Here is a 16642-nt window from a genome sequence, read left to right as displayed (position 1 = left end):
GCTGATTTTCACTCCTGAGACTCCACGGAGCCCTGAACTGAAAAACTCGAGTTTCTGACTGTTTTTGCAGATTCTCTCCATGGCCTAAATTGGCCGATATTGAGAACTAATAGGCTCATGGAGCATTTGAGACCAAAAAAAACGATCTCTATGGGTCATTTAACAGGGAACTAGATAGGTTACAGCCTAATCGGTGAACTTTTGATTTTGACCCCAAAATTGTTGTCCGTCTAACCCCTGTCGATTATTTTTCCCGATTGTGGACGGGGAAACAAGTTTTGAGTCAACCAACTTATCCTAAGAAGTTTGAAGCAAAGAGTCGTTTGCGCAAGGTTCCAAGGTTTCCCAGGGTTTCCTGAGCTGAGTAACGAGTTTGTTTGACCGTTTTTCATTTTCTAAAATACTTTTATTCCGTACAAAAATGAACATTGTCCTGAAAACCCATAAAAATAGATAAATACTATTTCGCATTTTCTAATCTCTTTGAATTTTCAATGAAAAAAATACTCAAGTATGATGACTTTGTAACATGTTGTTGATTTTTACTCTGTTTTTTGTTGAATAATACTGCCCCCGAGAGGAGGACTATAATATTGGGACACAGTTAACCGTACTAGAGATTTTGTGATGGAACATTAATGTATCAAAACAAAAAAATAAATTATGAATAAGTTACAAGCGTTTTGAAAAAGTTAAAAAATTTATTAAAATCTAGCTTTTTACATCCTACAAAATATAGTTTGTAGAAAGGCGTCATCAGCTTACCATACATTGCATAGCTTTGATACACACGACGATGGTATCAGGAGGAGATCGATACTTGACACCATAGCATAATGAGGCGACACCAATAGACTGAACACACTTGCTGCCTTAAAGCTAAATTGCATACATTTGGCAATGATTGTCCAAACTGACAAAGCTTGACTTGATCCTGCCTGTCGAACTGTGGACCAAGATTGGCACTAGCTGGCAACAGGATCGAAACAAACCTGGCCAGCTCAACACATAGTTGCCATATTTAAAGAATATCACTCTGATTCCATAAACGTATTCCTTCTATTGGTGTGGCCTCATTGTTCTATGCTGATATGTGATAAAAAAGGACACAAGAATCGAATATGATTGGCTCTTTGGGTTAAACCGTTTTGATTGATGTTTTGCTGCTGACACCTCTCTAGAAAGGTATATCGTCACCTTCCAGGCAAAGTATCACAAGCGCCATGCGACGTTTAAAAATTTCCGCCGCCATTTTATTTCTTTACTGAGAAATTGTTAGTTGAATCTGTTTGGAAATTTCACTAAATTTTATCGGCAGCACAAAGAAAATTCAGTGAAATTTTCGGACAGCTTCATGGAACAATTTCTCTGTAAAAAAATAAAATGGCGACGGAAATTTTTAAACGTCGCATGGCGCTTGTGATACTTTGCCTGGAAGGTGACGATATCATGATCCGTGATGCGAACCATGCTCATGTGATAACAATCAGGTACAATTTTTTATTTTCATTTATTTTTTTTTTCATAGGATCGATGCAATGTCTTGATCATGACCATTATCATTTGGCAAAGCGTTTCCCCAAACCTTTTTTTCCACCGGATGCTTGTTTCTCTATGCTACGATTACTAAGAAGTGGGTGAGGCTCTGGAATCACACCAAAAATGAAAGTCACACACTTTAGACGATTAATATTGGATTTTAAATATTAAGGAGAAATCTGAGCCACACTTTCAATATTTTATCAACATCTCAATGTCATGCAGTTAATTTAAACAAGAAATGACATCATATCTGTATCAATATTGTTGGACTGGTCGTCAGATCTATTCCACTTTATGCTGATTGCATGACCTTCAGATAATGACGGAAATAATAAAAGTGTGAACACGGAACAGGGAAAACAATAAAACTGAAAGCAAAATTGAACAAAACATCTTTTCAACAAAATTGAGAACATGCATTTTTTTTAACGTTTAAAGATGAAGGAGAAACATGAACCGATTTAACCAGAATTAATCTACTAGCATTTGGCATTGCCTAATTTCTTCCCGTGTTTCATGTTTTGATGAAACAACTTCAGACTTTCTGCAAAATCTCTCGGAGCATGAAGAATTATACACACAAAATTTCAAGGCAGGATGTTCTTACAATTTTTTTGAAAAGAAAAAGGAACCATAGAACAACTTAGGCGCTGTCTGATATGATTAGGCAAATACATTAGCAGGGTTGCCATTTTGTTTGCGGACTCTAAGACTAGAACCACAATAATTCTGCTAATGTATTTGCTCCCTGTGTATGTGTGTGGAAAGCTTGACCAGATATAAAGGTGGACTCTTAACGTAGCGTGCACCATAGTGGCCTCAACTTTGAAAGTTTTTTTCCAGCTTAGGGGTTGATTTCAGAGAAAACCAGAGATACCACTGTGTTTCTTGCGAACTTTTACACTGGAAATCGCATTTTAATCGCAAATTTCTTACACATGCAAGAACTCCATAATTCATCACAACTCACTCATTTCTGTAGGAAAAATAGTTCTAAGAAACATACCGTCTACAGCACCTCCTTGAAGCTGGATGTCAAATGAGCGGAATTTAGCCTTTTTTGGTGGATTAGGATGAGTCGAGGCTCCAGGTTGGGGTACGATGGATGGGGTCTCTTCTGGGTCTTCTACCTCCGGGGCAATGGGTAAGAACATGAGAGCGTTATTTTCATCACTGGCCTCTTCGTCTGAGCTACATAACATGGCCACTGGTTCTACAGTTGTGACATCAACCTACAACAAAAACGATAGGAACCTAACATCACAGGGTGATTGCAAATTCTAGCTAAACTGTAGCACCACCTTATCGTTCCTTGATGCTGGTCTTCCAAGTTTGTAGTATCCCACACACAAACTAGGGGCTTAAAGAGGCTCATTGATGGAACTGCCCACTCAGCATAGAACCTTAATACAATCTTAGTATAATATTGCACATCTTACACATCAACATTGCAGCCATATTATATCCATCTTAGTAAGAATGAGGTAAGATTGCATCAATGTTGATGTGCTACTGCCAGGGACTTGCCTGAACATTGTAACAACATTGATAGTAAGGTTGAAGTAACATTACAATAATCTTACATAATATTAATATGCCCCCGTCAACATTGTTATCAGGTTGACACTTCTTGACATCACCTTGATTGCCGGTCTATCAAGCTTACATCAATGTTGATATTGTCAGTCTTATCCTGACAATACTGATTTAACATTCCATCCATATTAGTAACATTACATCAACATATGTCAGCAAATAACAACATTGCTTTAAGATATCATGCTGAGTGGGTTGTCGGCAGGACAATCTTGGGAGGTAACTGATTTGTTTAGGACACATCATAGATTAGATCTTGATTTTTTCAAAGAGTTCTGTGCAGAAATGGCTCAGAAATTAAAGAGTTGGTGTCACTTTGAGAGCCCCAGTTGGTGCGTGGGACAGGCGCTATGGATAAAGAATATGAAAAGCAATTAAAGCAATCCTATCAGTGGAAACGGGTGGTTGCAATGGATAGAGAATAGAATGGTAATTGATAGACCAACTAACAGCATCCAATGAGAGGCCGTATAAAAAGTCCATCATTTTCCCCCTTAGTCTATAAAAACCACCTCTTTTGGCCCATAGGCTTCCATTTTCCTGTGTCCTCTTTATCTATTGCTTGTCTATTAATTTTAATAGTGAGCCTGCTGGTAGAAGTGCAGAAACTCATCATCCTCCATTGGGTCGCGCGCAAAAAGAAGATTTGGAAATTGGAGGGCTCACTTGCCTCAGCATAAGAGCTCTTGCACAACTCATAGGTTTTTGTACTGCTACCTCTGCTACAAGTCAAAATATTTGATCAATTTTAAAATTCATTGCGTGAAGAAGGCACAGTCTAAAACTCATGAGCTGAGTTAGATATAATCAACAACGGACGTCAGGTCTATGGGCCGATTATTGAAAGATTAAAACAGTCTGACAAGACATCAAAATGTGATGAATTTTATGGTTAAGATGGCTATGTCTTGTTTTGTCAGGCTGACAAAGTTTCAATAATCAGGCCTCTAGTGAGTTTATTTACATCCACCTTTTAGGCATGTCCTAATTCTATTTATTTTTGATTTTCAAATTAGTGGATTCACTTAGTCAAAAATTGTTTAGGTAGTGTATGTGACAATTATGATATGATTACCTCTAAATCTTCATCATGTTTCTCTGGGCCTTCAGTCACCGATTTGTCTTCATCGCTGACATCAAACTCTGACTCGCGCTCTTCATATTCAACATTTTCATCTAATTCTTTAAAATCCGGGGCAAATGCTGACCAGTTTTCTACCTGATTTTGTGCCCAAACAGATACGATCCCACTTGATATACTCGTAATAATGGGGCGTACAGGATGCCACTAGAATAAAAACAAAAAAAAATCCTGGTGTCAATTTGGAATGAAAAATAGACAATTATCAATACTTGTTATTCTTTTTGCAATTGCAGTGAGCCGATACAGCTTAGACGTTTGGGCAGAATTCATTAAAGGCTCATTGGTGGAGCCATCCAAATCACATCACAAAAAAAATGCTTTTTATTGAAAAAGGAAGAGGAATGGTTCAAACTCAGAGGGTAGTGGCAACCAGTAGAATGTACAATTCTACATCACAGCTAGTTGTCGCAAAAGCAGCATGAAGCAGTGTCTGCACCTTGCCATAGCCTCATTTTCATAGGCCGATACTGCCGTGCTATGGAAAAGCGCCGTATGAACATTCAAGAGTTGCCAAATTTCCCTGGATAAAACATGTATTTTTGAGGAAACTTATGCATATTTTCCTTTGAAATTCTCATACACTTCGGGTTAAGTTACGAACGAAATCCTCTGAAAAATCGGAAGAAAGATATTTGCAAATATTCCTGAAGATTCAAGATTTGGCAAAAGAAATTTGGCAGCCCCTGATGGCTCATACGGTGTTCTTCCATAGCACGGCAGGATAGGCCAGTGTACATTTCTATGCCACAACTAAATCTCAAGGTGGATGCCTCACCACCAATTTCCGTTTGTTGTTCATTGAAGGAAAGTTCTCAGCTACCACAACTAAAAGGCAAGCAGCTTCTTTGCCGAAAATATTTTGGACATGTTCTAAATTCTGCAGAAAGCTCAAAATTAAATACTGCCTTAAAATTTCCTCTGTTTACAGCGCATGTTCCAATATTTCTTCCATTCGGTCATCCATCTGCTACTATTACTATTTCTTCTTTGCTTTGGGGGTATAAAGTTTGAACTTACTAATTTTCATTTGAACTGTAACTACCAACTTCTAGCTTATGTTTTAATTGCATTTGTAAGAAATTCAGAAGAGGAAACATGTTTGAGGATACACTTATTTTCATCAACTCCAGTGGTATGTTTGATTGAATTTCTTTCAGATAATATTACATGGAGGTAATGAGCAAGTGCGCATGCACAGAGTGCCACAGGTCCAAACTAAAAGTCGTAAAATATTTAAAGCGCTAGGTTATTTGCCTTTTCATGAAAATTATTATGGTGAGAAAGGTGCATTTGACAAAAAATTCAAATATCACGTGTACAGAAGACACACATGTTTACAAATGGACGTATTTCTACCAAACAGACCTATGTGGAGGTGAGAAATATGGGGTGTGCTCGTTAGTTCTCTGGCCATAAGAGTGAATGAAAATAATAAAGCGCCAGTGACGTCAGCGGCAATGATCGAGCCGCGCAACGACGGAGAGATGGTCGTCGGGGCGCTTTAACTCATGAGCCCTGTCCACAACGCTCTCGTGCCATGCCCGCAGCTCATGAGTTCCGCATTCAGTTGCACATAGGTCTGTTTGATAGAATGTAATATCCCGCTTTTCCAATTCTTCAAAAGGAACCACGCCCTCTTTTACATTGCTTCTTATGCAGCTTACAAGAGCACACCCCATATTTCTCACCTGCACATAGGTCTGTTTGGTAGAAATACGTCCAAATAACGTTTTTTGCAACAACTGATTCTTAGAAAACCTTTAAAAACTTACGACGACATCAAGTAAAAGCTCTCCTTTTGTCCCATGAAGTATCTTTACAAGATTACCGGTTGCTTTCTCCCAAATGTACAATGCATGCTGCCTTGCAGACCCTGCACACACATACTCTCCATCACCGGAAAAACAGCACTTTTTCCAAGTTGTTCTGACAAATTAAAACAAAAAATTTTAGCATAAGAACTCATAAGATATTTTTTTTTTTTTTTTTTTTTGATGAAATGTGTTGTTTTACTGGTTCTGGTAAGACAATCTTAGACAGTCAAGCATTGGGTCTATTTCTACTGAAATGCGACAAAAATAAAAAAACAGGAAGAAAAATCCAACATGAACCATGTTGGAAAAGCAAGCCAAATAACTGAAATGTTGGACACATATCTACTATTTTCATGTCATTGCTATTTGTATCAATTGGTACATTTTGCTAAAATTGGGAGATGATATTGATTCATGAACTTTGAAAGTAAATTAATTTTAAAGATTCCGTCCAATTATCTTGATTTTAAGCTGATATGCGGCAATTGCGCACAACCACGATTTTCGGCGAACTGCTGTGCATCAGCTTAGTATCAAGATAATTGGACGAAATTTTTGTGCGTTTTCATCATAATTTCGTACTGGAACTAAATTTCCATCAATTCGAATCAGCTGCCTAAAAAGCAAGTCATTTTTGGAGGGTTCTGTGAGAAATTCCTTCAATTATCTCCTCTTAGGAAATCACCACATGGCTAAAATTGGTACCACAAGTGCTCGAGTGCTTAAAATAATCGTATTTAAGAAACTCAAGCATTTAACTATCGAGTTAATTTCTTTTCAATAATATAACAGGATTTACTACCAAAGATTGAGCTATTATGACCCCGAAATACTTTTAAACTGCCTTTTTTTATCCAGGATCTGGACAGAATGTTTTTTGGCTTAAATGACTCGAGAGACACTGGAGTTCAAGAATCTACAGAGCTTTTGATTGTAGCAGATAAAACAATTTCAACTCATTGAGGCACATCGTGTATTCTATGGGGTACGCCTGCTATTCGACTCTTGCCTTCAGATCAAAATTCTTAGAAGGAAGCCCCATGTAAAAGACCAATTTTGTTGTTGACCAATTTATTTGAATTGCTTGTAAAATTCTGAGGTGAATGATATTAATTATATTTAACATTCCTTATTTTTCCCTTTCTTTCATTTTTTAATTTTTTGCGTTGAGAAATCGCATTGAGTTGATCTCTTTGGATTTCAAACTGTAACTTCTCTTCTATTCAGCCGATTTTTACAAATGAGGTTTCTTTTTATTTGTAATTTAACAGAAAGTAAGGAAACATTTTCTAAATAGACAGAAAACCATTTTCGTGAAAATTTGGTGGATCCTAGCGTCACAGTGAATGGTTTATCGGGCGTGAAAGATAAGGTTTGACAGCAGCGAGGGTCGGCCTTTTGTTCTCAAGTTCGAAACCAGACCACCATAGCACTATCGGAAGATAACTGCAGTGGTTTGAGTGGATTTCTGTATGGGTCACGGTTAGCACATGGTATAATGAGTCACAAGGCTCATCACGGAGTGCACTTACAGCGCAAGAAGCTCATTGGCTAAAAAGTTGTGGCGGGAAAAAAGCTTCTAGATCTGAGTCGTTCTACAGTAGAAAAGCTTATATGAGGTATCTGTCGAATGAAATAATACGGTTTTGACAGGAAAATGTTCTCAAGGGTTTCCCCTGAGAAGTTTATTCGGTTTTTTGGCAAAGGCCCATCAGGGCTTGACAGTATAACGGTTCAAAGACAAAAAAACAGGTTCGAGGAAAAAAGTATTTGGATGGCCCATTGACTAGCATGGGTTGATCGGTGTGCTGTATTATGGTAGAACCAAGTGATTTCAAAAAGCGAGCCCTACTGGCACGCTTAAAGTGGTTGTTAACTGTTTAAACAACACGAGATTTTATCTCAGCATCAGTTGGCTCGAAAATATTAAATACCATACCAAGTTGAGGCTAATTTCATTTGGAAAAAGATCTTTCCAGCAAATTTTTGCTCCACTTTATTTTGATTCTTTTCCATAACTTATGAATGATGAAACTGCAAAATAAAAAACCTTACTTTGTAATGGTACAGTTTTCTTCTTCACATCAGATTTTTTTTTGTAGAGAAAGACTGATCATTATTGTCCAAAATATCGAGTAATTTTTATTGAACCTTTTAAAAAACCTCACTGGAAATTCATACAAAAATTTGTAAATATACTTTCATAAAATGAAATAGGACCAAACAATTTGAAATATGCAACTAAAATGTGCGTTTTACCACCAATACAATAATATCTACCCAAAAAAAAAAAAAAAAAAAAAAAAGCTTCGCTCTGTTTAAAGCTTTGTTACTAAAAAATTGAACAGAGAAACTTACTTATTGACGAGATCTTGCAGTTTCTGAATGAATTCTGGTTCACCATCCTTCCCGGAAGTTAATACTTCTTGACTATTGTACACCCGAATAATTCTATCACCTGAGTTGACTAAAAAACAACTGAAAGAGATGCCAAGAAAGTGAGTTAATTGATGAAACAAAGATTATTCACAAGAGAAAATTGACATTTGCTTTACGGATTTTTGGAGTGACAAATATCATAAATAAAAAGTGCTCAAATGATGTTTGATGCAAAATAATCTGAGGAGCCATTTACAGCACAAATTGGCTCCCGGATATTTTCAAGTGGAGTTGAAGCTTAAAGGGAACGGCAACCCTAAAATCGAAAATGAGATAGTATTAAAAATTGAAGCGGGAAGGTATAAGAAGCAAAATGGCTGTCCCCCGAAAAATTCGCAAAATCGGCAGAGAAATGAAAGATTGTAAATCTGACTGGTGATGTCATGCGCTCATGGTGCGACTGCGCACACAACTCGAAGTCTGGCGCGTTCGCTGTCTGGCGCCCCGAAGTCACCTTAATAGTCACACCTAAGCACAGAAAAAAGAGTCGGCCAGGAACGAGCGAGATCGGGGCGAACTAATAACTTGTCACGAACACGCATCGGCCACTTGATGCCAGAGACAGAATGCAGAGTGCAGACTGCAAAATGCAAGACAGAGCTCATGACGTCACGCGCTCAGCTGTTTTTTTGCGATAGCGGCTCAACGAATGCAGATATTCGCAAACGGATTTCGGTATCGTTCATTGCACACTTTTCTTCGTTGATTTAACCAAACTTGTTTTTAAGGTTGCCGTCCCCTTCAAATCGGTGCAGAGCTTGTTAAAGATTGATGGTACATGCAAAAAATGCTACACAACAGAGTTTATTGTTGCACACTGCACAGTTAGCATACTCAGCTTCTGTATTAAAACTTTGCAATTGAAAGAATCATTCCTATGAAGCTCAAGTCTTGAAATTTGTCTTCGGTGTCTAGAATTTTAAGCATGCTTATTCCCTGATTTTCCATTGATTTTAGGGGGCTCATCCCCTGACCGAGGTTTTCTCCCACTTCTCCGAATGTGCTGCGGAAAAACTACAGACTTTTCTCGAGTTTGACGTATGAGACTCGTTTTCTTTTTTCCATCTATCAGCCAATTCTTGGGGGCACACTAAAATTTTTAATTAAAAAAGTGTTCCTGTTGTTTGCATTATCTATTCAATAAGACGTTCTCTATTATTCTGATGGTCTGCCGATTCAAAAAGAGGTCAATGGCGGTTCAGGTGCAATAGTATCAACTCTGAGCGGTAGAGGAAGAGATTCCTGGTTCCTGGAACAGATTCGCTGATTTTCCTATGATTTTTCCTACAATTTTTTTTTCCTGACGTGTCCCGGTTTATTCAGGTCTTCAACACCATTATTAAGCTCACTTGCAAGTCTGCAGATCGACATTGGAGACCTTGCCTTTGCCATAAGCAAAAAAAGAAAACCAAATGTACATAACAATTCATCCTCAAAAGATTAAAACAGAAATTACTTACTCGCCGCGGCGTGCGAATTCTATACTTTTGACTGCGCTTGTGCTAGCAGTCACCCGGAAAGATGCTTTTAACTCTAACTGAGGGACAGATAAAATGAGGATCTTCCCACGAGCATTACCAGTGTAAACGTACTGCCCACGACGATCAAACGATGCAACTATAGTTAAATCCGACTGCAAATAAAAATAAAATAATTATTGTTGATGAAAAAAGTGAAAAAATTAAACATTATACTATTTTCAGAAAACCAATCATTTCCTAACATTCTAGTATTTCAGAAGAACTTATCAATTGGCATAAAGGGCTTCTAGACAATGTCTGAATTAGAAAAAATGTCACGTGTTTCGACTTTGGAATCTAACGTAGAAAATGATTCACAAATCGGTAGGTTTGGGAAAAAACTCGAGAATGAGATATTAACAAGTATTATCAACAAAGCTCAAATTGAAATTAGAATATACAAATCACATCATTAGAATTTTTGTCAATTAAGTAATGTTTATTGTGAGCACTTACATCCTATTAAAGAGTTGATTTCTACAATTCCCATTATAGAATTCGTTTACATAGTAAAATTTTGAAAAGAAAAAACGTTGCATAGTGCTTTAATTCTGACACTTTAATGCCAAAAAGCTATTAAAGACGTTGTAAATGATGTATCAAACGAACTAAAAGCCGAAAAATAAAATAATTCAGTGTATTCAACTACCTACATGATATTCACACAACAAGCAATGTTGTCCATGTAGCCTCCTCTGTTCTGCTTTCTCTCTGTGTAATTGCAACCTCCAGTAGTATGGCTGTTAATGCTTGAGTTCCCCTTTATGTTTGTCCTCACTTTTTTATTTACTTACTCTACTTACTTGATATCACTCACTCCTGATTAAAATTTAAAATTTATTATATATTTTTTCTAAGATGTAGTTCGATTACTTTATAGGATTTTTAGATTGCTTTGCAGTTTCTGCTTTTTTCTTTCATCTTCCGTTTTTGGTAAAATGTTTCCATATTTATACGGTTCCACTGAAGAAGACCCTAGTCTTTTGGGTCAAAACATCTGCTATAAAGAAATGTTTTTGTGGGTTGTACTTTCATCTTTTGCTTGCTGTATTACCATCATATACGTAATTGAATACACTGAATTATTATTTTATTTTTTGGCTTTTAGCTTGTTTGACACATCATTTATCAAGTCTTAAATTCTAACCTTGTCTAGAGATCCACTGTTTCAGTGGTCATACTCCCGCCATCATCTACTGTTTGACTCAAGCTACTGACTACTTATTACTTTTCCATGGTAAAAAATACAGACAATACAACAAACTCCATGAATACCAATCACACTCTACATTTATAGTTACTGAAGAGATCGAGATTACTATAGATCATAGTTACTGAATTTGACCAAAGTAATAAATGAATCAATGCAATTTAAAATTTTGAAATAAAAAAGGTCAAAAAGTTTCAGGGTGGGTTATAAAATCAATATTTAAAAGCTCTGATATGAAACTAATCAGCATCTTTCCTTAGAAGAAAAAAATGAATTCAGAGAGAAAAAAACCTCTTACATCTTCATCCAGAGGAACAATTTGATGATCGCCATCCGAGTCGACCAAGACAGCAGCATGCCTCATTGGACATACAAGAAACATACGGTCATTTCGAGGATGGAACTGAACCTGCAAAACAAAAAAAGTATGTAAAGATGATATATCCTATTAAAATCAAAATAATTTCAATAGAAGTTGATTTCCTTATTTACAGCCAACGGATTTTGGCTTAGTTGCTCCTGTTAGACCTCAAAAAACAGCAAAATGCAAACGATTCAAACTACAGTTGCTGTTGATCGCCGCAGCACTGGGACTTAAAACGCACCACAAAAATACATCCTTCACTGAAACTAGTTTGGCCTGGCGCATGCGACCAAAAAAAAAATGGTCACTATGACCGCCTGGCTGTACGCACATTAATTTTTATCGCAGTTTTCTAGATAGTTTCAGGGGTTCATTGATTTCATCATTGGCTCTTAATATGCTTTCAAAAGTACTCATAATTTAAAGCTCTAACTAATGGTCATTAACACGTTTAATACAAAACAAAACTGAAATAAGAGGACAGTTTTACTCCACACTGCAGATTTTAACTAGATTCTCGGAGAGACACTATTATCACTGGCTGATTGAGTCGGGGGCTGCTTCGAGAAGCATGAGGCTTGGCATTAGCAAATAATTAGGAATAGTTCATACTGCTAATTATTGAACTTACCCTCTCTCTATGGTAACACCCATTATGATAAATATATCTCTATAACAATGGCATTGTCTGATCCCCATGTTCATAGATTTTCATTGAGCGCCTCAAATTATGAAGAAAATTTTTCTTTTGCCTAAAATCGTACTGTCCATTGCCGATTGGTTACAGAGAGGGAGCAGTGTATCGAAAAACAGGAAAAAAGAAGGAGATGGTAAAGTTTTCAAACACTTACTTTCAGTATAGGTGATGGAAAGCGGTATTTTAACTCACACTCTCCAGAGAGAACATCCCAGATGCAAACATTATTGTCTGTTGAGGCACTTAGTATTTTGTGTCCATCTCGTGACCAACTGAACAAACAAAAAAATTCAATGAATTGTGCAGGAATCATTCCAGTAATTTAACACTATAACATCAGTAAATCCAAATTTTTCATAACCAATGCTAAATAAAAACGTTGAAATCTTAGTGGTGAGTTGGTTTTGGTAATTTTCATTGCTGAAATCGTGTTTTACGAAAAGTTCCAAAGAAGATACATACTTATATCAGAATACTTAAACTTGTGCCTTGTCTGGTGGTTCTATGCAACATTTAAAAGTCCTTAATTTTGTCTCATTTCCTTCAAAAAGAGCTAATCAATTTTTTTGTTGTACTAATTAAATATAATTTATTTTGAATGATGAATTGAAAACATTGACAAAAATTCCGATAGAAACTGTTGGTTAACTTCCCTTTGAAAAATGAAGAATGAACTAAGATTTACGTTACAATTTGAGTTATTCGTTTTTTGGATTTTAGCCATTGATATGTATTTACTTTTAGAGCATAGAAATGTCCTTGGGAAGGCTTGAGAATGTGAGATTTAAGCTAGATTTTCAGAGATTTGAATAGTGCATTGATAAAGTGGTTGATTTGAGCTATTAAAATTAGAAAGCCCATACATAAAGAAGGAGGAAGGACATTCTTATGTTTGCAAAAGCTATTACTTTTTATGATGGTAGAAGCTATTACTTACTGTATTGAGCAGACAGGATGTATGTGAGAGCTAATAATTTTGGCGATGCCTCGTGTTAAAAAATCCCAAATGACGATACGACCATCATTACACCCAACTGCAAGAAGAGTACCACGTTTGTTGAAAGCACAAGTTACTGCTAGGGAACTACTGTCTAGAATTCCATCAAATTCCTGAAAAAAAAAAAAATTTCATGATTAAATTAGTCTTTTCATTCAGTCTATTTTGTAGCCAAACCAAACAGGTTTGCTTGCAAATTATCTGGGCGTTGCAGCATTGGAGTTGACGTTAGAGAGAATTCAGTGTTTCAATATATTATCTTTTTTACGCGCACCGCTCACAAAATTATCTGGATTCAAAAAAGCTAATGCTAATACTTAAAAGCTCATTTCTTGAATCATGTACAAATATGTTGATGTGTTCAATTTCCTCTTGATATTTAAAAAGTAATATTTATTTAAAACCTTAAATTTTACCTGGAATTATTAAATGGGCTATTGTAGATTATTTATTTTGTATGATTGAGAAAATTATGCTCAAATCTTGAATGTTTTGCGCAAACGGGGTTATTAAGTTATTAAAATTAAAAAACAACAATAACGATGAATATTTACCTCTGGGTAGTTTTGCCCAAACGATTCTGTAAAAAAAAATCAGAGTACATGAATACATTGTAATGGAAATTGGCTGCTGTGTATCCTATCACCCTTGTTGTTTATTTACTTTCAGGTCGCAGTTGGGATTCCTGACCATACTTGCAATACCTTCACTGAGTGAAGTGAATGTTTGAGTAATTTTTTTAAAATGAAATCATTTCTTTGTCATTTGAATCTTACAACTAGCATGTTGCAATTGATCCAAGTTGGATGAAACCCAGAGCTGGATTCAGGTTTTGCCGCCCGATGCCAAAAAAATTTTGCTCCCCCCTGATATACGGTGTGATATCTTACTGCAATGTGCACGAAATATAAGTTTCGGAAACACGGCAAAAGCGTAATACGGTTCTGCAATTTAGTGAGAAGGATGCGCATTTGTGCAGAAAAGTGTTGCAAGCAAATATTTTAGGAGGAGGAAATGATTCTTCAAGGAATGAGGATTTGTGACAAAAAAAAAGGCGAAAATGAAACAAAGTAAAAAATTAAATTAAATGATGATGCTGAAGTAAGAAACCTCATATCTCTGTTGCGGTGTTTCAGAATTTCCCCTTTTATTATGTTTTTTCAAAGAGAAACAAGCAAAATTTGTAGCTTGAGATTCATAATCTTACAAAACACTCTGAATACAGAATACAAATTTCAAGAGTTTTCAAGAAAATACACTGACTACTTTTCCATAGATTAAATAAAGTATCACAGGAAGTCTGCGGCGTCACAAATAGAGATTCATTGTTTCGCACTTTTGTCATCGATGTACTCATGTTTACAAAAAATTTACAGATTAATTTAGATGAGAAGAGAGAAAAAAATTGTGGGATAGAGAGTTTCACCGAGGCATTGAAAGCTCTAGAAATCTGCCCAACAGTTTTTCCATATGTAATTTTTTTCTCTCTCTCCTCTCTTTTTCTAGATATAAAAAAAAATCCGAAATTTACCACTCGGTTCTACGACACCCTTAGCCCTCCCCTAAATCTGGCTCTATTGAAACCATGCATTGTCTCCTCATGTGACATCATAAACAGCAAGCTGATGAGAAATATTATTTTCACAACTTCAACATCTAACTTTTTTATCCTGTCCAAAAGCTATTTTAAGCTTTTTGTAGTTTGGATATGCTTTTCTCACTAAATTTTACTACAGAGATACCTAGTTCCAAGGCAATTCCTAAATCTTATGATAGCCGATTTGACAAGGAACATCCATATCAACAGTGAAACTGCATGAATGCATATTTTGTTGGCAGTGTTTCTAAAACCCTCCACCTATATCATTTTATCAAGAGGAAAGAAACCAAAAGTATTGCTTGAAATTTCCATAGATCATTCTCCACAAGGTAAGGAAATATCAGAGAAGTTTTTGAAAAGTGATGTTGACTATTTCCTCATTTAAAGACTTTGATATGACGGAGCCTGCAACGATGCAAACCAAAACATGCACTCCTGCAGTTTCACCATCAATATGTATGTCACAGACCACTCAAAATATTCAAAATGAATTAGTTCGTATGGCTTCATTTATGCCAAAACCAGAACGATCAGACAGCAGAGGACACTTATCAGATGTGGACGTGTCGATGAAACTGCTTTGAACAGATAAGTGAACTCTAGTTGAATAAATGACGACAAAGGTAGGAATTTAAATATCATACCGAGAAGTTCTAAATTCATACTGAAAGAGCATTTAGAGGTACTGTCTCTGATTCATGGGCATTAGCAACAAAATCCGCAACAAACAAGCTCCGAACTTCCTGAGAGCGAACAGAGAAAAACGGTGGCAAATAGGATGTATCAACAGACAGATCACTTTAGTAATTTAAACTAACTACTATATTATGAACCGAAAAAATCGTTCAGTTTCACTGCAGAGAAATTTAGAGCCTAAAAAATGGGAAGAAAAGGTGAATTTTAAGAATTAATATAGCTCTTTTAACAGACAAAAATGTAAACAAACAATGAAAGGAAACGATTCGATAGTTCGATACTTAGATATCGATTGAAAGAATCGATCGGTCGAATCATCGATTTGAGGTCACGTGACTTTTTTGGCGGGCAGGTTTTAAAACAAGTTTGAAATGGATTCTAGACAGTCATTTCCACGATTAGTTCACGCAGAAAATCTCAACTAAACCATAGAGTTACTAACCTAATAATTTTCAAAAATGTCCGGTATTTGATAGACGATTTTAAAAGAAAACCCTTGGATTAAAATCTAGATGTAACTGCAAATTCAGATGTTGGTTCTATTTGCGAAAATATGTACTTAATTTTAATCAAAAATACCCCCTTCCTCTCGTTTTTGAATGGTTTTGTCACTTTTTGAACTTTAAGTTCATATCAACAGGGAAACTATGAGACCCTACGATGATCTTTCATTTTCATGTTACAACATTTTCACTTCTTCATCATTTTTTCCAATCAAAAATTCATGGGTTGATGGAAACTATTGGATTTTCTTCTTTAAAATTAAAAGTGACAAGGAGTCTGAGGTCATAAACTAAAGGCCGCTCATGAAATGCATAGGTAACCCTATGGGGGGGGGGGGGGGGGGAGGTCTGAGCCTGCATTAGGTACAGGAGAGGGAGAAAGAGTAGGTAGGGATACCTTACATAACATTTGAAAATTCTAGGAGGAAAATCGACACCAGGTGACAATTATTCATTGAAGTTCATCAAAATAATCCAATTTGAGAGAGTTCTGTAAGTAATTTTTTTATCAGTGGGCGCA

General features: G+C 36.3%; 1 protein-coding gene across 1 annotated transcript; it reads right to left on the bottom strand.

Moving 5' to 3' along the window:
* Window positions 1–681: 681 nt before the first annotated feature.
* Rbbp5 (retinoblastoma binding protein 5) lies at window positions 682–15891 on the bottom strand. Its single transcript, XM_072301067.1, has 11 exons — window positions 15568–15891; window positions 13878–13903; window positions 13264–13436; window positions 12481–12598; window positions 11564–11674; window positions 9996–10168; window positions 8455–8574; window positions 6055–6208; window positions 4214–4426; window positions 2549–2774; window positions 682–1645 (listed from the first exon to the last, which is right to left on the bottom strand). The coding sequence occupies exons 1-11, from the start codon at window positions 15584–15586 to the stop codon at window positions 1560–1562; spliced, it is 1419 nt and encodes a 472-aa protein (XP_072157168.1). The 5' UTR covers window positions 15587–15891; the 3' UTR covers window positions 682–1559.
* Window positions 15892–16642: the final 751 nt, after the last annotated feature.

This window comes from Bemisia tabaci, chromosome 5 (assembly GCF_918797505.1).
Source record: "Bemisia tabaci chromosome 5, PGI_BMITA_v3".
NCBI lineage: Eukaryota > Metazoa > Arthropoda > Insecta > Hemiptera > Aleyrodidae > Bemisia > Bemisia tabaci.
Note: the sequence above shows the minus strand (reverse complement) of the source record. Positions and strands in the feature narration are given on the sequence as shown.

What these genes read in the sequence shown, in the direction of transcription:
- Rbbp5 (XM_072301067.1), bottom strand. An exon ending in GAATTCGCACGCCGCGGCGA is followed by an intron (nt 8,575 to 9,995) that starts GTAAGTAATTTC and finishes CATCTCTTTCAG; the next exon opens with TTGTTTTTTAGTCAACTCAG. An exon ending in AGCTTTTACTTGATGTCGTC is followed by an intron (nt 4,427 to 6,054) that starts GTAAGTTTTTAA and finishes TTTTTATTCTAG; the next exon opens with TGGCATCCTGTACGCCCCAT.